The 23,932-nt window shown below is 41.3% G+C and overlaps 2 protein-coding genes across 9 annotated transcripts in view; one reads left to right on the forward strand and one right to left on the reverse strand.

Annotated features, from left to right (window-relative positions):
* Positions 1-233: 233 nt before the first annotated feature.
* Positions 234-22,098, forward strand: WDSUB1 (WD repeat, sterile alpha motif and U-box domain containing 1). 8 transcript variants are annotated; one of them, XM_039555376.1, is made up of 12 exons: positions 522-951; positions 2,981-3,054; positions 4,682-4,744; positions 6,266-6,450; positions 9,283-9,375; positions 10,080-10,173; positions 10,436-10,469; positions 12,173-12,213; positions 12,301-12,407; positions 13,326-13,505; positions 15,462-15,602; positions 16,906-17,315. In XM_039555376.1, exons 4-12 carry the CDS (start codon positions 6,375-6,377, stop codon positions 17,058-17,060), a joined length of 921 nt encoding a protein of 306 aa, XP_039411310.1. In that variant the 5' UTR covers positions 522-951; positions 2,981-3,054; positions 4,682-4,744; positions 6,266-6,374; the 3' UTR covers positions 17,061-17,315. The 8 variants fall into 8 exon arrangements, with proteins under 8 accessions (XP_039411309.1, XP_019145869.1, XP_039411310.1 ...); XM_039555375.1 differs by lacking the exons at positions 522-951; positions 4,682-4,744 and adding an exon at positions 234-312 and having other exon boundaries at positions 2,641-3,054; XM_019290324.2 differs by lacking the exon at positions 4,682-4,744 and having other exon boundaries at positions 489-614.
* TANC1 (tetratricopeptide repeat, ankyrin repeat and coiled-coil containing 1) overlaps positions 17,517-23,932 on the reverse strand; it is a 65,557-nt gene continuing 59,141 nt past the window's right edge. The window contains 5 exon segments of the mRNA XM_039555373.1: positions 17,517-20,051; positions 20,932-21,032; positions 21,521-21,667; positions 22,095-22,186; positions 22,997-23,129. Of these exon segments, the coding sequence (XP_039411307.1) occupies positions 18,695-20,051; positions 20,932-21,032; positions 21,521-21,667; positions 22,095-22,186; positions 22,997-23,129 (1,830 nt within the window). The 3' untranslated portion in view covers positions 17,517-18,694.

Raw genomic sequence — 23,932 nt, forward strand, 5'->3', positions numbered from 1 at the left:
CTCGAGGCCCGCGCCTGTGGAGGGCTGGGGCCGGGGTGAGACGATCACCGTGTCGATCTCAGCGGCGGAGCGCGGCCCCGCTGCCCGCTCGGACACGGGCGGCGTCCGGTAGTGCCGCGGCTATGAGGGCGCGGTAGTGGCCGGGAGCGTCCGGCCCCGCCCGCACCCACGCTGGGTCCGTGCCAACGCAGCCATAGCGCCGGCGGATGTTGTGCGGCTGCGGGCCGGAGCTGAGGGCGCGGAGGGCTGAAAGTCGCACGATCCGCGGCCGGGGTGCCTCAGGGCCGGGACCAATGGCGGCGGTGATAGCGGGTAAGACAGCGCCGGCTCCCCCGCGGCCGGCGCGCAGTGGCGCGGCCCGGAGCGGGGTGTGGGTCGGCCTGGGCTGTACCATGCCGGGAGGCCGGGGGGGTACCGCGCGTGCGCAGCTCCCTGGGTCGTGCGGAGGTGACCGAGGCCGGAAGCGCCGCGGTTGGAGCGCGGAAGGTGCGGGCGCGGCCGGACGGGTGGCCGCGCCTCGTGGCCGCGCCTCGTGGCCGCGCCTCGTGGCCGCGGGGTCCCCGCGCAGCCGGGACAGAGTGTTGTTCACCCGCCACCTGCCACTGGAGCTCGAGGTGACTCCGCCGACCTCCCGAGCGTGTCCCGGCCGCGCCGCCAGCGCGATGGGTTGGGTGGAGCTAGGCTGGCGGAAAGAGCGATAGGGAAGGGACTGCCAGCCGCGTCGAGAATTGCTGTAGCTCTTTCTGTGGGCAGGTGCTGCTGGTTTATGGATTATGAAAAAAATACGTAATTGCCAGAGGAGGTGATGCTGTGGTGGTGAACATCTCTCTGGTGATGAATGCTCCCGCTGCTCCTCGCTCCCTCAGTTGGTTTATTGATACGGAAACGTCTTGTTCTTAGGTTTGCTTTCCTGCAGGGAGCTCCTGAAAGTCTCCTGACAGTGAGATCAAGGTGCCTTTTTCAGCTCATCTTTCCAGATGTCAAGCTTTGTCTGACTCTTCAGTTTCTCATAGTTGAAGAAAATGTGTTTATTTTCTTTCTACAGCTAAGACGTGTTACTGATATTACTTCATCTGCTTAATGGTTTTAAAGAGAGTAGTAGTAAAACTACTACTACTTCAGAGCATCCTGAGACTAAAACAGATAGTATTCAGTGATCTGGTCTTTAACTGAATCGGTGTGCCATACACTTGTCTGAAGAGAACAAGTATTTTGCCCTTACCTATGCACCTTTGTGTCTGTATGTATGCTTACATACATGCACGTGTGCATACATTCATACATACTTGCATGTCCACATCCATACAAACATGTGTGTGCATGTTTATATGTTAAAAAAAGTGTGAGTATATGTGATTTTGTTCACAGATGCCTCAGCATTGAAATTATTATTCAGAATGAAGCACTTACCTAATAGCAGACTGTTATTTAAGTTAACTAAATATAAATAGTATTACAGTTTTTTTTCATTATAAACAGCTTTTAAGAGTTGTAGGCACTTTATTTTGGCTCGGTGCTTCCTTATTCTCAGGAAACTTGTCTGTGATCTGCAGCATGGGGAGTAACTGGTTGGAATGTACTTCTTCGGGGATTTGCTGGACCTCAACAGTATAAATTACTTGTCTGATGTAATTTAAACTGGTTCCAGTAGTTTTAAGTCCTGGGAAAATGCATGTGAAATTCATATTGTCTTTTGTTGTTCTGTGTAATAACAAATGCAATTTCTGGAGAGGTTCTGATTCTGATCACCTAATTAATGTTCACATTTTGACTTAAATGTTTTAGTCAGTCTGGTCAAACCTTGGATTGGCAACACAAGTAAATGGTATTGCTCTGATGTTTTGCCATCACTACTGTTGCTATCTGTGAAAATAAGCACAAGGGAGCTCTTGGACAAATTCAAACAAAACAGAAGAGGATGCAAGCAAGGACAGATAGCCTGGGAGGAATACAGAGAGATTGTTTGAGCAGTCAGGGATTAGGTTGGGAAAGCTAAAGTCCTGATGGAATTAAATCCAGACAGGATGTCAGGGGCAATAAGAAAACCTTCCATAGTTATGTTGGTGATAAAAGGAAGATTAGGAAAAATGTGGGCCCTCTCTGAAAGGAAGCAGTAGACCTGGTTATCCAAGACATGGAGAAGGCTGAGGTACTTAATGACTTTTTTTTGTCTCGGTCTTCACTGGAAAGTGCTCTAGCCACGCTACAAGAAGGCTGGAGAGAGACTTTTTACAAGGGCATGCAGTGATAAAAACGGGAATGGATTTAAACCAAGAGTAGGTTTAGATTAGAGATTCGGAAGAAGTTCTTGTCTGTGCGGGTGGTGAGGCCCTGGCACAGGTTGCCCAGAGCAGCTGTGGCTGCCCCATCCTGGAAGTGTCCAAGGCCAGGTTGGACGGGGCTTGGAGCAACCTGGGATAGTGGAAGGTGTCCCTGCCCATGGCAGAGGGTGAGACTGGATGAACTTTAACATCCTTTCCAACGCAAACTAGTCTGTGATTTCGCGATTCTGTGCTTAATGCTAGGTGAAAAATACACCTTTGCAAATGAGTTTTTCTTTCTTTTTTTTCCTTCAGAATTTTGCAATATGTTGCATTTATGAAATAGGAAATTAAGTCTAGCTGTTAAACTCTTTTTCAGATTTTTATTTTTTTAAATGGCGACATTAATTCGCACTTTAGCCGATCATAGTGATGATGTCAACTACTGCGCCTTCTCATCATCGTGCTTGGCTACTTGTTCCCTCGACAAAACAATTCGTGTTTATTCTTTGAGCAACTTCACTGAGCTTCCGTACTCGCCTTTGAAGGGCCACGCGTACGCTGTGCACTGCTGCTGCTTCTCGCCGTCGGGCCGCGCGCTGGCCTCGTGCTCCACCGACGGCACCACGGCGCTGTGGGACGCGCGCGACGGCCGCAGGCTGGCGGTGCTGCAGCAGCCCGGGGCCAGCCCCGTCAGGGTCTGCCGCTTCTCTCCGCAGGCCACCTACCTGCTGTCAGGGGCGGCGGACGGCAGCGTGGTTCTTTGGAACGTGCAGTCGTTGAAACTCTACCGGTGAGTGCCAAAAAGTTTTTGACAAATACTCTGTTTTGAAGTGATTATAGTTCAGGTAGTATGCTGTACTGTATACAAGATATGCGGACTTACACCGCTGATGGATATCGCAAAGAAACGGGATAGGTTTTAGATGACCAAGAGATTTATCAGTAGGAGAGGGAGAAGTGCTGAGTAGCTTTTTGGTTTTTTAAGTTAAACAACGCGAACTCAAGAAGCTTTAATTTTTACAAAGTTATTTTGCATCTAAATCCTGGTTTTTTAAAAGTTCATTTCACTGATTTAACATGAGATGAGGATGCATTGCATACTGCATGCATCTGGTTTCTAAACGGTGAGTCAGCAGGTTGTGATACATAATATAGTTAGTGGAGCCTGACTGTACTGTGTGCTTTATATTGCATTATACATAGTAGTATAAATTAAATGTTTTATTACTGGGAGTTTGGAGCCTAGGAAGGTCCTGGAAGCTTGATAATAATCCAGCAGTCAGTTTGGAAACTGTGGACCTGTCCTGAAACTATATAGTTTAAGACATAAAGCAACAGAAAGAATTGGAGCTAACTAAATAACTTAAGCATGACAGTCAACATTTCACATAGGTTTCCAAGAAACATTTGCAACAAAGCAGATGAGCATATTTATTGGTGTTGAACAGTTAAAGGCATGAACCTTAGAGCTATCTTCAAAGTCCTCCTCCGCATATCTGTCTTTCAGTGAATTCTTCAGGCCAGTTGTTGTAATCTGTACTTGAGCAAGACATTATTTAGGTTTTAGGGCTCTATTACACAACTAAATTACTCTGTAAAGTTAGAAAAGTAGTTGAGAATTTGAGGAACTGATGTTGTGCTCAGGATTGAGGGAGCAGCTATTTCTGAAAGACAAAGTTGTTTGATGTTGGTAGTCCCGTGTCAAGCATGTCCCTCCTTATGTGGCCTCTTTGCCTTTTGCCTTCCACAGTAGTGATTTATGTCAGAACTGTACAGGTTTAAAAATGATTGATTGTAGTTACTTGAAATCTGGAAATTTGTCCATGAACAGAATCTTACAGATTTTTGCCACCATGTTTTTTGTAATACAGAAAAAAACACTGAAATGGTGGTTTTGTTTTCAGACAGTAAAGAGATACTGATAACCTCTTTTTTCCTCCTTTAAGAAAAATAGGACAACTCAGTCATTAGTATTCTGAAGTCTGAGGGTTTATCTGTTTTGAGATATTGCTAGTGAAGAGGTTATATTTGTTTTATTCAGAATGCTTGTTGCTGAAGGGAAAAACCCAGAAATATGAAAACATTATTTCTTACAACTGTATGCCATTAATTCATGCAGTGATGCATGTTTTAGACCTACGTCCTGATTTTCTTCTAGTTGAATGGTGAATGTATAATGACTATGTAGAAGGTATACTGTTGTTACAAGCGGAAATTATTCTGCTTTGGTGTTTTCATTGTAGAGACATAAGAAAAAACTTGAACATTCCCATCCTGTCCCCTTCAACTATTAAAAGTTCATTTCAGAGTGTTAACAGGCCAGTAGTAGTCAGCTTAACTTTTTATCTATTTTGGGATATGTATGTGTGTATGTATTTTCAGCTGATGAATTTTTTTATTGTCATTTGTAATTGCAGACAGAAAAATGCACATGTCCTGTTTTCAAAAGTTGAGATCAATATCACATAGAAATCATCAAGGTACTTAAAAATTATGTCAGAGGAAGTTAGTTAACTGTCTAATGTCAGTGTGTGGTCCTCTGTTTCTTTTGAAACAGTTGATTGTGTTGGTGCTGAAGAAAACATTGTACCACGCTGTTTTCTCACTTTACTAAATATATGGATGGTATTTACAATAAAATATATAATATTTGCTCCTTATCTGCTCAGCTGTTGTAATTGACTGTTCAGATAGTGAAGTAAGATGGCTATTTAAATAATTTCAATGATGGATGTGAACAACATGAAAGCAAATTGTGTATATTTCTTAGTGTTCTCTATCTCCTTTTCAGTAGTTAAGTTGCAAAGCTGGTGTTTGGCCATGCTCTGAACATGTACAATGCTATTTATTTTACTGTTGTTTCCAGAGCAGAATCTGCAGCTTTTTGTGTGAAAGAAGGCAAGTTTTAAAAGCTGCACTAAAGAAAAAGGATTGTACATTTAAAAATCGGAAGCACTGTAGTGGATTTTATAGTATTCTAAGTGATAGAATTAAGAGAGACCATACTTTTTAGAAGGTCCTCAGTCTGATCAGTGTGACACTGAGGAAAATTTATTGACTTGTCTTCTGTGACATTAAGTTTGACACCCCTGGCAGTAAATAAAATTTCTATGAGTAAAAGAGAATTAGCAGCTGTTCTACAAAAAACGATGACAGCATAAATAGGACTGACATTTTTTGCCATGTGACTGTTTCTTATAGCTGTGATTTTCTCCCTGCACTTAAAGACTCAGCTATGCATGCTTGGCTGGATCTGGTGTCCATTAAAAGGAGTGAGACTCTTTTGAATAGGTTATCAGATAATGTAAAGGATGTCAGGCTGACCCCACTTCTTTCCTGAGGGTTGGCCACACTTCCATATCTGCTAGAAATTTTCTTTAAAGATCAGTTTTACAAAGTACTTTGGCTGGCATAGTTAAGATACAGAATTTCTCTTCTGCATTGCTTTTTCTTGTTTACAAGTTATTCAAAATTAACCCCACATCATAAATCACAAAGTATTCTACTCAGCTACAGCTTATCATATGGGTTAGTACGTGTTCTCTTTTGTCTCTAAAAACAGAAGAGAAGAATTGTCAGTCTTTTTTCCCCTTGTTTGTGTACATGTAAATCTGTGTTAATGGTAGTTGTGTATTTATCCTTGACTTTTAAACTGTATCCTGCCATAAAATTTTAACAGTGCATTGTGCCTTATAAATGTTAAATCCATGCAAATTGTCTTTAGTTCGAAAATTATTTTATCATTCAGTTAAAATTATTGCCTTGGGCTGCCATCTCATGTTTTTCCTCCTGCAGTCAAAGAGCAGGTCTGGTCCCTGCTGCAGAGCTTATTTTGCTCTCTTTTCATAGTTGGTTTGAGTTTCTCTTTCCTCTCTTAGCTAGTTCCAAAGTGCAAAACTTAGCACTGAGTTTGGCTTATTGCATCAGACTGCATTTGAGACGTCACTTCTGTAGAACTTTACCTACTCTAAATTCAAATCCTGTGTACTCTTGCTTTTCAGATCTGGGAACGTTAAAGGTGGTTCTTTGGTGGCTTGTGCGTTTTCTCCCAATGGAAATTTCTTTGTCACTGGATCAACAAGTGGTGATTTAACCATTTGGGATGATAAAATGAGATGCCTGTATAATGAAAAAGCACATGATCTTGGTGTTACCTGCTGTGATATTTCTTCACATCCAGTATCTGGTTAGTTACTCAACTCTTCAGGGGAGGAACATATAAAAAAAGAGATACTTGATTTCTCCCTAGCTCTTGTTTTCATATTCTTTTTGCCATTGGTGCTCAAGATACAAATGACCTTGTGAAGAGCTGATGTTTTAGAATATTCTGAATATTCTTAAGTAAAGGTTGTGGTCAGGTTGGTGGCAAGGAATGTACTAGGTCAACAAACAAGATGATAACTTTGAGTAGCTAATTACCCCGTGGCAGACAAGGATTTTAGAAGATGCAGTGCTAGATTACCATTCACCCTTGACTCTTTCACACTTTGGTTCCCAAGGAACAGGGCTGTATTAAAACAATGCAGAGAGCTGTAAACCTAATCAGCTAAATGCTTGAGCTGTGGAATATTAATAGCTACACTGTTTTCCTGCACCTGACTTTCTCACTTAGAGGAATTTGGGAGAGTAATGAGCCCAGAATCTCCTACATTCCACGAAGATGTTCAGAAATCTTAGAGCTGTTTTAGCATTTGACCACACAGTCATTTGTTTCTAATGAAGGTTAGGAAATTGGGCAGAAGCCTCATTATCAGCTTTAGGAAGTAATGCAGCAACTTAACAACCTTGTGTGTATACTTTCATGCTTTCCAGATCTACTGTTGAGACAGAGTGATCTTCATCAAGATATTTAGGCTCTTGTTTTCAGAATACACAAGCTGCCCTTTCAAAGGCCCCAAAAGTTATAGCTGAGCAGCCACTTGGATCTTCAAGTGCTGAACCCAGCAGTAAGTACTGCTGTCTGTGTACCACATTGTCTAAGGAGGTGGTGCAGAGTAGGAAGAAAACAGGAGAAGCAGTTGGGAAGAAAGCAGGACAGAAGCAGGAGGAAGCTGAGGAATTAGGATGTGAGCATACACTTCAGAACAGAGAATTAGTGATTGACAGTACCAAATCAAACAAATGTGTGTCCACTGAAAGGTGTAGGACCTTTCTTGGTGAAAATACTACACAAATAACTCCATCGTGAACCAAGAGTTGCATCTGAGGGCAAAAAAGCATGTTGCAGCTGAAACAGATCAGAGTGTAATTTCCACCACTCCATTTCATATTGAGATTATTCTCTTGGTTTAAAAATTACATTACCAACCCTTCAGCCTTCTGCCAAGATAAAGTGAAACGGGCAATGAAGCAGGTATTTCCTACACTGGAGATTTGTTTCAGCTGATTTATGATCATTCTTGATTTTTTTTTTTAATCCATATATTATTGAATGTCAGCGTATTTCCTTTCGTGTGTTTCTGTTTAATCATCAATGGTTGAACCTTCTGGGATTTTTGGCAGATTTAACACATCATGAAATGCATACAAGTAGTGCTTATCCAGTAAAATTAGAGATAGTTTTAAATTGAGACTCTCTTTACCTGCTTAATTCAGAGCAAGTTTTGATCCAGAGCGTCTGATAGGTTCTTTGCGCTTCAGGCTGTAACAGGTGGTTCTTCTGCCTTTGAAGTGGATTCAGTCACAGTTGCCTAGGAGCTCATGAGATCTAGAGCAGTTGTGGTGGAGCTTGGAAGAGTTTGCCATCTTAAGGAATATAGGTCAGGTAAGGAATAAAGTCAGGCTCCTGAAATTTAGGAAGGCAGACTTCCAGATCTTCAGGGAAGTTGTCAGTGGGATCCCCTGGGAGTCTGCCCTCGGGGACAAGGGAGATCTTTAGGGATGTCTTCTACTGAGCGCAAGAGTCAGTGATCCCCAGGAGCAAGAAACTGGGCAAGGAAGGCAAGAGATTGGCATGGCTGAGTCAGGAACTGCTGGTCATGCTAAAAGGCAAGAAGCAAATGCACGGGAAGTGGGAACAAGGACATGTCACCTGGTAAAAGTATAGACATGAATTATGATTGTGTAGGGAGGGGGTGAGGAAGGCCAAGGTGAAGCTGGAATTGAACCTGGCAAGGGGTGCAGTGTTCACAGCCTCTCACTCACTAACACCCCCCAAGTCCTTTTTGGCAGGGCTGCTCTCCACCTGTTCATCCCCCAGCCCGGATTGTTAGTGAGCGTTGCCCCAATCCACGTGCTGCACCAGCACTTGAGGTTCCCATGGGCCAGCGCTTGAGCTTGTCCAGGCCCCTCTGGGGTTCTCCCAGGTCCTTGTCCTTCTGGTGTGTCACCTGCACATTTGCTGAGGGTGCACTTGCTCCCTTCTGTGTCATTAATGAAGATACTAAATAGCACTGGTCCCAGTATAGAGCCCTGAGGGAGCCACTGCTCCATTGGCACTCTGAGCCATTGACCACTACCTTCAGGTTGCAATCATCCAACCACTTTCTTACGCATCTAACAGTCCACTCATGGAACATGATAATTCAGAAATGTTCATAGCCACTGAATCAAGAGGGGAAAGCTATTGAACTATTATTGTTGTATTTAATATTTAATGCAGTATTTACTGAGTGTTTGGCTGGACTGCAGTCATGAAATGTCAATTTATAAAAATGAAAAGTTGAACATGTAAAAGTATGAAAATTCCCTGTCAGATACTCTCAAATTTTGTACATGCATATGTGGTTAATTTTGAGAAGTACTGAACTGTAGAAAAAATGGATATAACCATATAATTTAGGTTAAAAGACTCTAGCGGTGTAGTCAGAGGAATGAAGCATTTACCATCAAGAAAACTTAAAATATGAGCACAGCTCTGGTCTTTATCTACTTACTCAGGAAAGAGTATAATGATACCTATTTCTTAAGTCCAAACGGTTTTAGAACTTCTGCAATGATTTTTATGCTGATATGGTTTACTGACCTGCTGTTATTTTCAGTGTTTCTGACTCCCATTTATGTATTTTAATTTTATCAGATAGTGAAAATGGATTCAAATACTTCCAGATGGCTTCTTGTGGACAAGATAATCAGATCAAACTCTGGCTTATTTTGTTTGCAGATTTCTTAGGTTTGTATAGAAATGTTTTTTGAATATACCAATGTCTTAGGTCTTCAGTGACAATTTAAATTGAAAATCAAATTTATACTGCTGGATTCACAGTCAAACTAACCACAAGTTGAAAGTTTTCTTTTAATTATTAGCTGGAGAACAGCTAAGGCATTCAGCACTTGTGATGCTGTGCCATGTAGATTTTATTCAGCGTTCTATTTATCAACAAGTAGTGAAAGCAAAGATTAAAAAAAAATTATACTGTGGCCTTTCAACAGGTTGATAGGTTGAAACCTCTTAATCTGCCTGGCCAGGGAGAGATTTGCTTTCATATTTCAATATATCCTGGGCCTTGAATAAGAGCTGGAGAAACCAGTGTTGGCTCCTGCAAAAACTGCAATGTAGAGACTAGGTAAATTGCCAAAAATATCTTCAGTGGGTACTTCCTGTAACCTTTTTTATATAAAAGTATGTAAGGATTAATACTGTATGTACAGATACACATTTAATTATCTAAAATCTTGTGAGACGTGCTAGGACTACAAAGTGAGACAGTTGGAGATACTAAAAGGGAAGTTGTCTCCACGGTCTTTTTATCCCGTTTTTTGTAAACAGTATGTCACAGAGTCACATCTTGGTGGAGCTTTGGGCTTCTTAAAGCAGCTCGTGTTATACCTTGTCAAATATGGCCATATGTAACGATTTACTTTTTGTATTTTTAGGTGTTGAGTTAAAATATAAATGCACACTGAATGGACACACTGCCCCAGTTCTGGCTTGTGCATTTTCCTGTGATGGACAGATGATAGTCTCAGGGTAAGCAACACCTTGTTGAAATGTCTGTCTGTCCAGGTTCACACTTCAGTATTTTAAAACAGAAATTGCAAAAGATTTCTAAATATTTAATACCAGTAATTAAGGAATAGTTCTGTGACCTCTAGAGCTGTTGAAGTGTCTTTACAATCAGTCTGTATCTAGTAGGTGATTGAGTTTGAAATCTCGGGTTGTGGAAAAGCTTAATGAAACAGTTTCCTTTTCCCTCTCTGCATCATTTTAATGTCAATGTGGTTTTTTTAAGGTCTGTGGACAAGTGTGTCATAATCTATGAAACTGTAAGTATAGCATAATACAAGACCATATCTTGGGTTATTGTCTTTAAATATCAGCACTGCTTCTGCAGGGTCTTATAAATGAAAAAATATTAAAGAATACAAATGATATTAAGCCAGAATATTTACGTGCATTTGGGGGTTGGAGGGGAAGGAGTCTAAGGAAAAATATCTCCTGAGAGCTGATCAGTCTTTCTCACTTTTTATTTACATGGTGAGGATTTGTCAGTTGATTTCTCTGCAGTAGGGTATTGCTCAATTAATTCCATACTTAAAAGTATTACGAGTTTCATATTGAAGCGGAAGGATTTTTTTGTTATCCTAACTTTAGCTTAGCTTCCAAAGCAAGAAGGACTGTACCATAAAATCAGGAATGGTGATCATAGAAATTCTGTAGTTATATGTAAAGTGCACATAAAATAGAAGCATAATAAAGAATTCAAGAAATTTTTTATAGTAATACAATGTCTTTAAAACATATTGTTGAAGCATTTTCTGTAATAATGTTGTTACATCCTTTGTGAGTCACCTCTAAGTGGTATATATCTTTAGTACGTTATAGTATTAAAAGTAATAATTTTGCTGAAAATGAAGGATGAACAAGTTTTAAGCTTCTTCAGCTTGCTCTGCACATACCTATTGTATTGATACAATTTTTAAATTTGCATTAAAGTTTTTCACCAAAATCACTAATATGATACCTGCACAGTTTTTGGCCCAGTTATTTTAGTAATTTGAAGTTTAGACAGGTAGAAGTCCTCTAGAGTTTTGGAGCCTCAGAACATTGAAAGATGAAGGAAACCACAGCCTAAGTATTTCTTAATACTGTTCATCAGCTTTTGTGGCCTTAGGTTTTTATCAAATGGGACAATAACTTTTCTAGTTGTAAGATTCTCCTTTGGAGATACTCAAAACCTGCCTGGACACCTGCTCTAGGTGATGCTGCTTTAGCAGGGGGGTTGGGCTAGATGATCTCCAGAGGTCCTCAACCATCCTGTGATTGTCTGGGGAAAAGTGGTGACAATAAACCTTTGTGCGAGGGAGAGAGATTTCAACCAGTATTAGGGCATTTTGATCATGTTGGACAGTTGAAAATACTGGAGTACTGATTGATCAATTAGTGATTCAGAATAACTTTGCTCATCATTCTTCCAACCTGTCTGTACCTGTCAAAAAAAATGGTATTTTTCATTGGAGAGAAGATCTTTCAATAGTAAGTTGAAACTGCCAAAATTCAGGAACTTGGTTTTTTAGTGGTATTTAGTAGTCAAATAGGAGAATAGGCCGAATAGGTGTGGTTAATTATTGGTCCAGTTGAATGATTGTGGGTTGACCCTCACATTGACCCTTTTGGTCATCTCTAATACAAGATTCGTGGAAGAAATGTCTTTATCTACACAACCAACCAGCCAATATGGATTTAATTCAGTTAGTGTTTTTGGCACTGCTCTCCCTTCATGTTCCATGCTGGCTGATTGTGCAGGGTAGCAGTGCTCCAGGGAATTGAACAGGGGGTTCAAGCAGGAAATTCAGGTTGCATTTCTGACTCTGGTGCTGATCAGCTTTGTCAGGGTTGTGTAACTTTTCTGAAGGTAACTTCTGTCACCTTTCAAGAAGCAATATTCCTTATTTTGAAAGGAAGCATAGAAGTGAAGAAACTTTTTTTTATTCTTTAAGATTTAGAATCACAAAAATCTCTTTTACAGAGTACTGGCAATACCCTTCATACTTTGTCTCAGCATACCAGGTAAGAAATCAGCATGATTATTCTGTTTCATAAATAAAATAAATTAAATCCTTTTCTCAAATTTTCACACTGTTTTTTTATTTGTAGATATGTTACAACTTGTGCTTTTGCACCACATAGTCCCTTACTTGCCACAGGTTCAATGGATAAAACTGTGCACATATGGCAGCTTGACTTTATGCAACCCTGCGCAGGTCAGTGTGTGAAGTATTTGTAGTCTGTTGTTTAAATTCAAAATACCGTTTGAAGATGCAAAAATCCCACATTCTGATCTGCACTTGATGTGTAACCTCAGGATTGTGTGCATGTTTTTTATCTTCTAATTGACCTGATCAATGCCCAAAAGAGGTATTCTCTTTTTGTTATTTTGTAAAGAAAAATATCCTAGATGTATCTTAATTTTATTAATTTGCTGTATCTGTTTTTCTGATATTTGCAATTGCTCTGGACAGTATTTAAGAGATTGTCAGAGTGCTGAAAGACTTCTTCAACACCTATAATTTGTGACAAGTTGAAAATCCGCTAATTGCAAGCGTAATTGTCAATTAGAAATGCACCTTACCAGTTGTTACAGGTGAAAAACTAATTGTACAAATGACGTTAGTACCATTAGTATAGGATAACTAATGGTAGAAATTGCATAAGCACCTAAAATTTGTGGAACAAAGGAACATGTCTTTGTTCACAGCACAACAGGAGGTTCGGACTTCAGTGTGCCTTCTAAGGAGGTACGAGTTGATTCCGGTGTCTGCTAACACTTCTCTGGTTGGTTGTTCAATTCAAATTTGACAGAAATATAGGCATCTAAGAGATTAAATTCCTCTAAACTTTGAAAATTGGAAGGTAAAAGGCAAACCCAAATTAATGCCCTCCCTCCCAAAATAATGTCTAACATTTCTTTCATTAGATGAAGAATGTATAGCACTGAGAACACTTAAAAATAGGGTCCATTAATGACATTGTTTCTTTGAACTGAGAATTTCATTATTGGTTGTTTTTTGGCGGTTGTGGTGAGGTGGTTTTTTTGGGGGGGGCGGGGGAAGGTGTTGTTTGTTTGGTTTTAATTTGGTTTTTTGTTTGTTTTGTTTTTTAACTCTTTTCCATTTCCAAAGGAGATACTATAGAAAATGAATCAAAGGTGGCTGTTGAGGACTGGTCAGAGGATGATGTTTCAGCCTGGCTCTGTGCACAGGATTTAGCAGACTTCGTTGGCCTTTTCAAAATGAATAATATTGACGGCAAGGAACTACTGAATCTTACTAAGGAAAGTCTTGCTAATGAATTAAAAATTGGTAAGAGTACTGAAATCCAACTAGTTTTTAATCTCTAGAGCACTTTGAAACGTTGGAATGAAAGCAGGTTAGGAATTCCATACATGGGGTTTTTTTCCCCCTGAAATGCCTTTTTAATTTCATTTCCAGGGCTGTTAAAAATCCCCTAGTGTTACATTGTCCGCAGTATTCCTTTTTTTGTGTTTTGTGTGTGTGTGTGTGTGTGTGTGTTTTCTCTCATCCCTGGAGACATACAGTGCACTTCTACTAATGATGCTGTTGAATAGTCTTACCTGATTTTGTTTCTATTTTCCTTTCTTGTATTATTAAGCTGTGGAAAAGGAATTTCAGTTTTTCTCTACAATTCATGTTTCTCACTTTGGTAAATCGGGTGGTCTATAGTTTTTCCTGTCAGCCTGCAAAGTGCCACATTTAGAATAGCTTGTGTTCACCAGCCTTGAACAGTTAAATTCTGAAGTGTGCATTTGATGATGACTTTTGGTAAGGATCAAGAAAAGCTTTCTAATACATCAAGTTCATACATTGTCCTGTTGTTTTATTGCAAAACTGATTACATTTTAGAAGAAATCACAAGGAAGCACCATATTAGTAATGGTTCCGCAGTGGTTATTATGAAATAAGAAATTTAGGGATAGTGAACTGCACTGAAGCTTTCAAAATACAAGTTCTCTATTAATTTTGATGGCCAGATTTAGGTGTAAATTAGGTGCTAATACGTTTGTCAAAGTGAGGACAAGTATAAGAAAAGGCTGAATGAAGTAAGAAGCCTTTTAAAAAGTACAGTTGGATATTCATTGTAGAAAGACTGCTCCCTTTTTTGTTTTGTGTGTGTGTGGAATTGGTCTATATTGGATCATGTTATCTCTGTGTACCAGCTGGCTTTGTTGAAGTCTAGAAATAACAGAGATGCTGGGAATTTGTCAGGAATTGTTATCCATGAAAGACACTTGGCTTCCTCAGTTTATGCAAACATTTCCTTAGCATTGAAATAGCCTAAAACTTTGTTGCAGCAATTGCCAGCTGAGGCTAATCAGATAATGCTGACTAGAAAGTTCTGTGGGAATTGAATGTAGTGTGACCAATGACATGCTACAAAGAGAGTTCTCTGGGGAAAGAAATCAACAAAGGTATAGAAATTATGGCCTCATGTATCTGACTTGAAAAATTGCTCTCTATATGCCATAGCTCAAGCATTTACAAAGTAGGAAAATACTGTCTGCCTAAAATGAACAAGATTTTCAGTGTTACTCAAATTCCCGTTCAACTAAATTTTAGGAGTCTACAAATGCTTGAATGAGCATGTCCTTTCTCCCCTTGATAACCTGTTTCCTTTGCTCTAAGAATGTGACCTAAGATCTTGCTAAAGAACTCTACAAGTACAGTCTCTGCAGTTTGGAGAACATCAGTGTTCTTTTAAAAAACACAGGCTCAGGTGTCTTTCAGTTGTGCCTTTGTAAGCCCTAGACAGCAGTACTGTACAGCAGGTGTAGTGTAACAGAGGTGGACATTGCCAGGTGTATCAAACGCTGAAGTGAAGGGGCTGAAGGGAAATCCAGTCTCTTTGGAGGTGCTGGCAGCACTTGTGCACAGCCGTACCTTCCCACTGGTACTGCTTTGTCCCATCCCAAGGGCCAGATCTGCAGTGTCCCGTGCCAGGGTGTGGCTGCAGGGCAGCGTTGCACTTGCACTGTGCGTCAGACCACTGCTCTGCCATGGCTCTGCTGCACTTGCACTGGTTTTACTGGGTGCTTTCATTACTCCTCCAAGTTCTGTTGCACAGACAGCCTATGGCAGAGCTGACTGGAGTGGGGGCCGGGCCTGGCTGCAGGCTTTTGGTTTAGGGGAGTGGTGAGATGGAGCAGTGTCTCCTGTGACACAGCTGCTGACTATTCCAAGACCTGACCTCTTTGTCTTACCTGTCTGTGCTGCTCACTTCATGTACAAATAATTTTTCAGAGTCTCTAGGCCAGCGCAGTAAAGTTCTCCAGAAAATTGAAGAACTGAGGATGACAATGATCTCGGTTTCTGTTCCTGTTCCTGATGAGTTCCTATGTCCTATAACAAGAGAGCTTATGAACGATCCTGTCATTGCCACAGGTATGTCTTTACATGACATGGATTAAAACTAATTACTTGAGGGTAAAGATAGGCCTCTTTTTGTGTTCCCACACCTATCTTATCATCAGGCTTAGAAAGATAAACTACTTTAAATAGCTGTTGCAACAAACCAGAATTATGGTAAATGTTTAGTTTGCTAATTACAGCTCTGATACAGAGAGAAATACCGTATCAAGCAACTTTTTCCTTTTTTTAATGTGCCTCCCTTTATGTGCCTTGTCAATATAATTACAAGCCTAATTACAGTGTTGGCTCAGTAAGTGCAAAATGAAATTTTGCATTCAGTGGGACAAAAAGCAAGCAAACCAACCAACCAACCCACCCAATTTCCCCACCCCGCCCACCAAAACCCCAGGCTTGTTACTATGCATAGCACACTATCTCTAGGGCACTTACTTAAAAGTTTGTACAGAATGAGACTCCTTTAAATTCACCAAACCCTTAGAACTGTAATATGCCAGGAGTGTAAGATATTATGTAGTGAAAACATTTTATGAAGAACTAGTGTTTTGTAGCTCTATTCTTGGCGGGGACAGGGAAGGAGGAGCATACAAGCATCAGAAGATCAGTGTATTATTTGTGTTGCTCTGTAAATAGTGACTGACTTCATCCAGGTCTGAGGTATTAGGGCAGACTTCTGAGAATTAAAATGGTCAAAATATAAAGACATTTGCTAACTGCTGGAGTGATGGATTTATTCAATAAAGAGTAAGGAGACAGAGTATAGCCCTGCATTAGAGGAGGGGCATAGGGCACAGGTTTATATTCCACCAGAGATACTCCTGGGTGACTGTGCCAGCTGACACTTAGCTGGGGCCTGATTTCTGTTCTTTGAGGAACAGCTTGTTCAGCTACCAACCCTTCAGAGCCAAAGTCCTGAACCTGGCCAGGTTGTGAGGGCTCTGTAGAGGCGCAGCTCAGCACTGGCTCAGCCAGGTGGGCAAGCCCCCTGTTCAGCAGAGCAGCAGGCAACTTTAGCTGTGTTTGGCAATTGATGGTAATGAGCTTTTACTTCACATTATGGATCATTCAAACTGAAAAAAAAGTCTTATTTAACATGTGCATAATATATTTTGGTACTTTGCAGGCAGCGATAGATACATGAAACTAGCCTGAACTGTTTATACCCACAGTAAAGATTTCACATACAATGTACTTACTCTAGATCTCAATTTTCCTGTTTGGACATATTTCCTTTCTTCCCTTTTACATTTAAAAAGCTAACATCTGCACAGTGCCACAGCCTCTGTAATACGAGCTTTTGTTGTTGGTTTCTTTGCAGATGGCTATTCCTATGAAAGGGAAGCAATGGAAAACTGGATCAGCAATAGACGATCTAGTCCCATGACGAACCTTCCTCTCCACTCTCTTATGCTCACACCAAACAGGACACTAAAAATGGCCATTAGTCGCTGGCTAGAGACTCAGCAGAAGTAGTTAAACCACTGAATTTTGAAATTGTTTCTTAAAATGAATTGAAATTTCATGCAGCTAAAGGAATTAATTGTATCAGAAACAAATGGAAAGAAAAAGTTGTGTTTCTGTTTTGATCTGTGGCTGGTTCAACCTTCACAAAACTCCTAGGAAAACTTTTTTAAGTTCCTGGTAGTTCTACTTTGTGGTACTTCTGTTAAAGAATGAAGTACTCAAACTCAGTTTTTCAAATAAAGTTTTCTTAAAATTTTTACTACATTTATGAGTTTTTGAGTCTTCACCTTGCCAAGTCAGTCTTTCAGAAGGTAAGAAATAGCGAAGTATAGGATCTGTATTTCTTTTTCTACTCTAACAAACCAAAATGTATCTTTCTCTGTTCCCCATTAGTGGACATGTAGTTGGAAAAGCTGGGAGAGTGTTTCTCCTGTAACTGTCAGGAACTGCATCTCATCCCACAGGTATATTAATAATCTTTATTTTGTATGGAAAGAGTACAGTAGCTGTGCAAAAATAGAACTACAGGACAAGACTAATATAGGACTTGTACAAAATATCAAAGAAACAGTAAACAATAAATAAGCTAAAGTGTAATGATGCAAACTCCAAAAAGATTTGTAGAGCTGGGTACAGCTGTTTACAATGTACACAGAACACTGTAATCAAGCATGATGGGAAGAGTATAAAGCTGAGCACTCCAACTGAATTGCACTCATAGGAATGTCACTGCAGCCGTTCATTTTCAGAATGTTCTTGCCAATTAAAAAACCTTATTTCCTCAAAAAAAGCCCTTCTCAACTTCATCCTGTCATGCAACTGCACATACACTTTCTTCACACCTTCACGTTCACTCCATCCCTTTCTTGGGTTTCCCATAAAAACATTTACTAAGCATTTAGTTGTTGTACCTTTTCACAAATAAACAATAAATCATTTTGCTTTAAGATAGCACCCAAAGGTGATTAGATACCCTATATAAAGTGCGATTATTGTTAATAGGCCATAATATTGTGTTCTTCAGTGCAATAACCAATATGGTCAAAGCCTCTCAATACACATGCAAATGTCACTCACTTTATTTGATTTCTTCTAGTTAGTAAAAATAGTTATATTTACATGTCAAAGCGTGGCTGCTTATAGTTTACTCATACACAAATTATTTATGCTTCCTAAATGTACAACATGCAACCCAAATTAGATCCCGCTAGAAAAGTGATAAAATACTTTGATTTAAAAAAAAAAAGCATGCATGTACAGATCTCGGTATTCTGCAGCAGATTATCTCCCTCAGCACTGCTGTGAGACATAAGCATTTGAGAGGCACGAGTACTGTGTGTGAGATGCAACAGAACCAAAAGCCAAGACTGAAGCCCTATGTGAAAGGAAATGCTTATTTAATGGTAAAAGGTAATGGAAAGGATTTCTCTGCTCAAGCTCCTAGGACAACCCCTAACTGAGTCTTTCTACACAAATACGTTATTCCAGTTACTGTCACTGCCCTGTGATGGTAGGAACAGTTGGAAGTGGTTGTATCCCATTAAAGACTGCTCCCTGGGGCCCAGCCAGTCAGTGTTTTGTAGAGCAGTCAGACCCTGTGATGTTGTGACCCAGGTCTACCCTGTCAATGTACAGAATAGTATTTATACATTTGATTCAATGAATGATCGCTTTGGTTTTGCCTTGGTGACGTGACTGAGGTGGCCATCCTGAGTGCTGTGGGATGGCAGTTTGGCTACAGCATCAGGATGTAGATGAGAACCTTGGCTGGATGATCTGCTGTCTGTACAGTGGGGAGGGATTTGGCATGTGAGCTCCTCACGTTCTTTCACTTGCATGCTGCTCTGGCTGCCGTCTCCCAGGGCAGCACTTGCAGAGGATGCTTTAGTTGAGTAGTGTTTAACTGAGAACTGCTCGAAGTTTGAGGGCTGAATGCCTGCAGAAGCAATGTATGTGGATAATCCATCGGATGCCTGAGAGTGCCAAGTGCGACTAGATTGTGTGTTTTGCTGCTGAAACCTTGCAGTCTTGTCCATGATTCCCATAAATGGGGTATTGCGAGGTCGGTGCTCAGTACCCTGAGCTTGACTGATGTTAGTCTCCTTGAGTCGAACATCTGGGCCCAGCCCCTTAACACTCCCTGAAAAACTGCTGGCTGAAGTGAAACTGCTTGTTGAGCTGGCAAGAATCACACTACTGGATGGAGAAGAGCCACCACTGGGTACAGGGCTTTGCTGCCTTGAGTCACTGAAATGCATTGGAGCAGAGGCTGTTGATGTGTCAGCAGGTTTAGATTTACTGGCAAAAGAACGAGAAGAGAGAGTCTCATGATGCTGTGGATGCAAATGCTGGCCCGACACAAACTTCTCATTGTACAGTTCAGCAGTGGGATCTGTGGAAATGCTTCCAGATGACGACGTGCTTGTCCCATCCGCATGTTGACTTCTAGATTGCCGGATGGGTAAGGGACTGTGGGGAAGACGCTGCAAAGACGATTGTGTCTTGGTGCTACATTGACTGCTTCCTGGTTTCGATCCAGGCTGGATGGAGCTCAAATGCTGATTAGTTTTTACAATCTGTGCCTGCTTTGTTGGCTGCATGATCAAGCCTGGCTCTCTCAGGTACTTACTGCTTGTTCTGCTTTGAGGGGACACAGACTGAGCTTTCTGAACGTCTTCTTGAAGGGTCCTGCTAAATAATGAAGCAGCTGAGGAACACTGCAGCCTTTGTGGAGGGGAAACAGATTCATTGGGGTGTGGCAGCTCATCGTCCCTGTCTTGAAGATTAAAATTATCATTCACACCTGGTACAATGCCCTCCTCCTCATTATCAGAGTTATTGGCTTGCTCAAGTAGCTGTGGAGAGTGATGCTTCTGTTGCTGTGTTCTCTGGAACTGTTTGCATTCCTCTTCCACCCGAGCCAGGAGACGTTTTATCTCCTGATTGCTGGGACACAGCTGAGTGGCTTCCCGTAGATCAGCGAGAGCAGCAAGTAGTTTTCTGTTCAGGAAGAAATAAGTAAACAGTGAAAACTGGGGCAAATCCGAGTCCCAGCCAGGTTTGTCCCAGTCCAGCTCCACCCTTGCAGTGAAATATCCTGATTAGTTGTTTCCTGCTGCAGGTGGTGACAAATAAGAACTAGAAGTTCTCTACCTCAGGAAGTTCATAACTAGGGTGGAAGTACAGACCCAACGCTGAGCCCTTCTCTCCACTATCGTGACACCCCATGAAGGCAGGCAGGAGAACTCTCTCTGCTGGGAACACCAGGAACTGACACTTTGTCTCAGAAGCTCTTCACAGTTACCTCCAGAGTAGGGAACCTGCTGAACTCTGCTTTGTGACCATTTATTGACACGTTTAGAAAAAACATGGTGAATCAAAAAGGCACCTCTTCCTGTACTTCAGCTACACCACTATAGTTTGTTATTTTTCCAACCTAACGAGAGACCTCCTCTCTCCCCTTGTTTTTTATCTTCAACTGCTAATGATTCATCATATTCTGTCTATCATAGCAGTGGGTAAAAAATTGTAAACTTGGCAATAAATAATGAAATGCTGGAGTTGGGTGGCACACTGCTGGCCACATTCTGCTGTGTCAGGTGGAGAAGCAGACCCACTCACTGTTAAAATAATCCCTCTTCAAGTCAATTTGTTACTTTCTGGACTGCCTTGTAAGTACTTACAGAGTATTCAATATTGCTATTTGAATGTGGTTGGCTTTATCTGATACAGAGACCTAGTACAGATGCAACGTGCACTAAAAATAATATTTTATTTGCAAATTTGAAATATAACTAGCAGAAAAGAACAAGTTATTAAAAATGCTAAGTTTAAAAAAAAAAAAAATCTGTTCAGACAGATGCACAGAATCAAACAGTACCTGCTGTTCCTCTTGGCTCGTGCTCTGGCGTAATAGGCTTCGTAACACTTAGGTTTCAGATCCAAGGCTTTGGTAGCAAACTCTTCAGCCATACCAAAATCCTGATAATGGAATCAAACATGCTCGTTACACAGCGACAGTCAAAGCAAGCTGCAAGCTCTGGGGTCGTGCTCTGGCTCCAGGAGGATAGCCAGCACACGTGGCAGAGGCTCCTGCCCCAGTCAGCAAGAGCAGGTATTTTCTCAAAGCACACGAGCACAACCATGGCACCTGCTTGTGCTGCGTGATAACAAAGGGTGGTGGCGGTGTTTTCCATTCAGTCTTTTAAAAGTACCACAGAGGTCCAGCAGTTCATCATTCCAAAATAACTGCATGATGTGAGACCAGCTGTAATAGATCCCCCACAGCAACATGCCCTCATCTTATAAGCCACCCATTGATTGACATAATAAAGCCCAAAATCAGGATATAGTGAAAAGGATTCTAAAATAGCACAGATAGATGTCCACGTACAACCCCACAATGGAGTAGGATGTAAGTCTCAGATTCCCAATGCCAGAGAGGCAGCAGACTAATAGCAAGAGCTTACATTTGTTTTGCGGCGACATCGTGACAAGTTCAGGTATAACGAAACTCTCAGCTCAGTGAAGGCTTTCGTTTCCTCACCAAACCCTTCCCTTGGGAACTTCCTCAATGCATACTGATAGCGCTGTGCTGCTTCCTTCATCTTGCCCCTCTGCAAATTTTAGGGAACGAGGTTTTTCACAAACTTTTAATATTTCAATACTGTTGCAAAAAAGCGTATTTATAGTTGACATCTACCAAGAGGTGCTCTTCAAGTAGAAAACACAGAGACAGGTTTTTTAATAAATATACACAGTATGAACTATACTGTCAGACAAGCACAGCGAGAGAACCTGCATGTTAACCAGAATTTGTGTTTCTTTCTGAACTCAAATGCTTAATGGTATGTGATGTGGGTAACATTTGCCCTAATATGTACTACTAGTACCAGAAAATAATCACGTATGATCTTGTTTCATTTTGAACAGAATAGTAATATACCAGATTATATAGTTGAAAAGGAGGCATAAAGGCATTCAGTCTACCTTCAGGCAGAAGTCCAGTGTTCTGCTGTCAGAAAAAAATAAAAATCTACCTACTTTATACAGTGTATTTCCTTCGTCCATCAGTTTCTGCAGAAGAATCAGGAGAATATCAGGTTTGGAGGTGGCCATTGCCCATGCTGCATTTCCTGCAAGTTAAATTTTAAGGGTCTCTGACAAAAGGGAAGAAAGTGTGTTTCTGCTGTCTACCACAGTAGAAAGCCTGGTCTTACTTCAGTACATATTCCACCTACATGGAAACAGTATTACTATTGTCGTCGTAATTAGGGTGTACACATTTAAAATACATCTATGCCCCCACCAACACCACCTGGACAGCAGCCAGGTATTACATGGTCTGATACATTTCACCCCTGTGTAGGAATGTATAGAAGTCACAATTAAATTCAGGCCTAAGTAGAGACCTGTATTGATCATACTTACTACCCAAATAATATGAACTAGTGATTCAAAGGTACTAAATATTCAATAATTATCACATACACAACTGCACCATATACTTGCCTACTGATAATACAGGACTTAAATTTTTTTGGCCTACCCTGTGCAAAAATACACAATTCTATAGTTTATTAGAAGAATGCTATTTAAATCATTAATAGTGTCAGAATTATTTATCAGTAATAGCACAATCATAATTTTCTTATTTAAATATATTAAAGCAGGGTAACCATATACAGTGACTCCTCCAAACCTCACCATCAGCACACATCAAAGAAGGAGCAGAATAAAAGTCCTTGCATTTCCTCACTTGTAAAGCAAGTCTTGCGTGTCTGCCTTTAAAGGGGAGGAGATAGTTTCCCTTGAGTGGGCATCTGCAAACCAGACAGCCTGCAAAAATCTGGTGTTTTGAGTTACTTAACCTGTTTTACAGAGATAACTAACTCTGGCAGAGCAGAATCCAGTTGTTTCTCCTGGTGCAGGGCAGTTTCACTAACCTAGCTTAGCTCCTTTTCTCAGCAGCATGACCACGACTGAGGTATTGCGGCAGCCAATCGCTCTGTCCAGCGGCCTCATGCCACTGTGGTCCATGTGCTCAATCATTGCTCCTTTCTCCACCAAATACTGCACCTGGGAGAAGAAGTAAGACATGCCGTGTAACATGGCTTTTGGTAGGAAAGGCAGACCAATTAAGTATTTTAGGTACTATGTAATCTTCTTTGAAACACAGTGAGCATATGGTGCAGAGTACAGTACAGCCATCTAAAGTCCACTGAGGGCACCGTAGCATGGGCAGGTTGGAGGGAAGTAGTAGTTCTTTCCTGTAACCATTACTTGCCCAAGTGCGACCAGCAGTGATCTTGTCAGGGAAGAGGCACCAACAGTCCTGCCCATGGACAGGCCCCACGACCCACAGCCATACTCAAGGACCTCTTCACTGGCACTGCCCCTGTCCCAGCCTGGCCAGTGGCTGAGCACAGACCTACTGAAGGGACCAGTCTGGCCATGGAAATGGAAGCTGGCACCACAGCAGCACAATGACCTACAGCAAATGCAGGGACAGGAAGGAGCCTGGACACCCCTCATTCCCCATCAGTGTCTTGAGTACCCAGTGTCACCTGCAAAAACACACACAGTATCTGAAAACTACCGAAGTCACTAAGGAACCCAATGGCTTATTTTCAAGTTAATTCAGACAAAGGCTGAATGGGACAAAGTGCTACAGCGAGTTCCATGCCACAGCAGCACCTGAAACAGACCTTGTCTATGCAAGCTGCAGAAACACAGCTGTGAGTGTGAGAGGCTGCATGTGCTGCTGTTCTGTCTAGTTCCTTGCTGACCTTTTGGATCTGTCCACAGTGTACGCAGACCTGTGTACGCCCTTCCTCTTCTTGAGGTCTTTGCTCTTTGAGGGCACCAACTGACCAGGACCC

This window comes from Corvus cornix, chromosome 7 (assembly GCF_000738735.6).
Source record: "Corvus cornix cornix isolate S_Up_H32 chromosome 7, ASM73873v5, whole genome shotgun sequence".
NCBI classification, from domain to species: Eukaryota; Metazoa; Chordata; class Aves; order Passeriformes; family Corvidae; genus Corvus; species Corvus cornix.

Coding starts and splice junctions, on each gene's coding strand:
- WDSUB1 (XM_039555375.1), top strand. CDS start 2,657: ATGGCGACATTAATTCGCACTTTAGCCGATCATAGTGATGATGTCAAC. Junction 6,451..9,282: donor TTCTTCACATCCAGTATCTG/GTTAGTTACTCA, acceptor TAATTTTATCAG/ATAGTGAAAATGGATTCAAA. Junction 10,470..12,172: donor GTGTCATAATCTATGAAACT/GTAAGTATAGCA, acceptor TCTCTTTTACAG/AGTACTGGCAATACCCTTCA.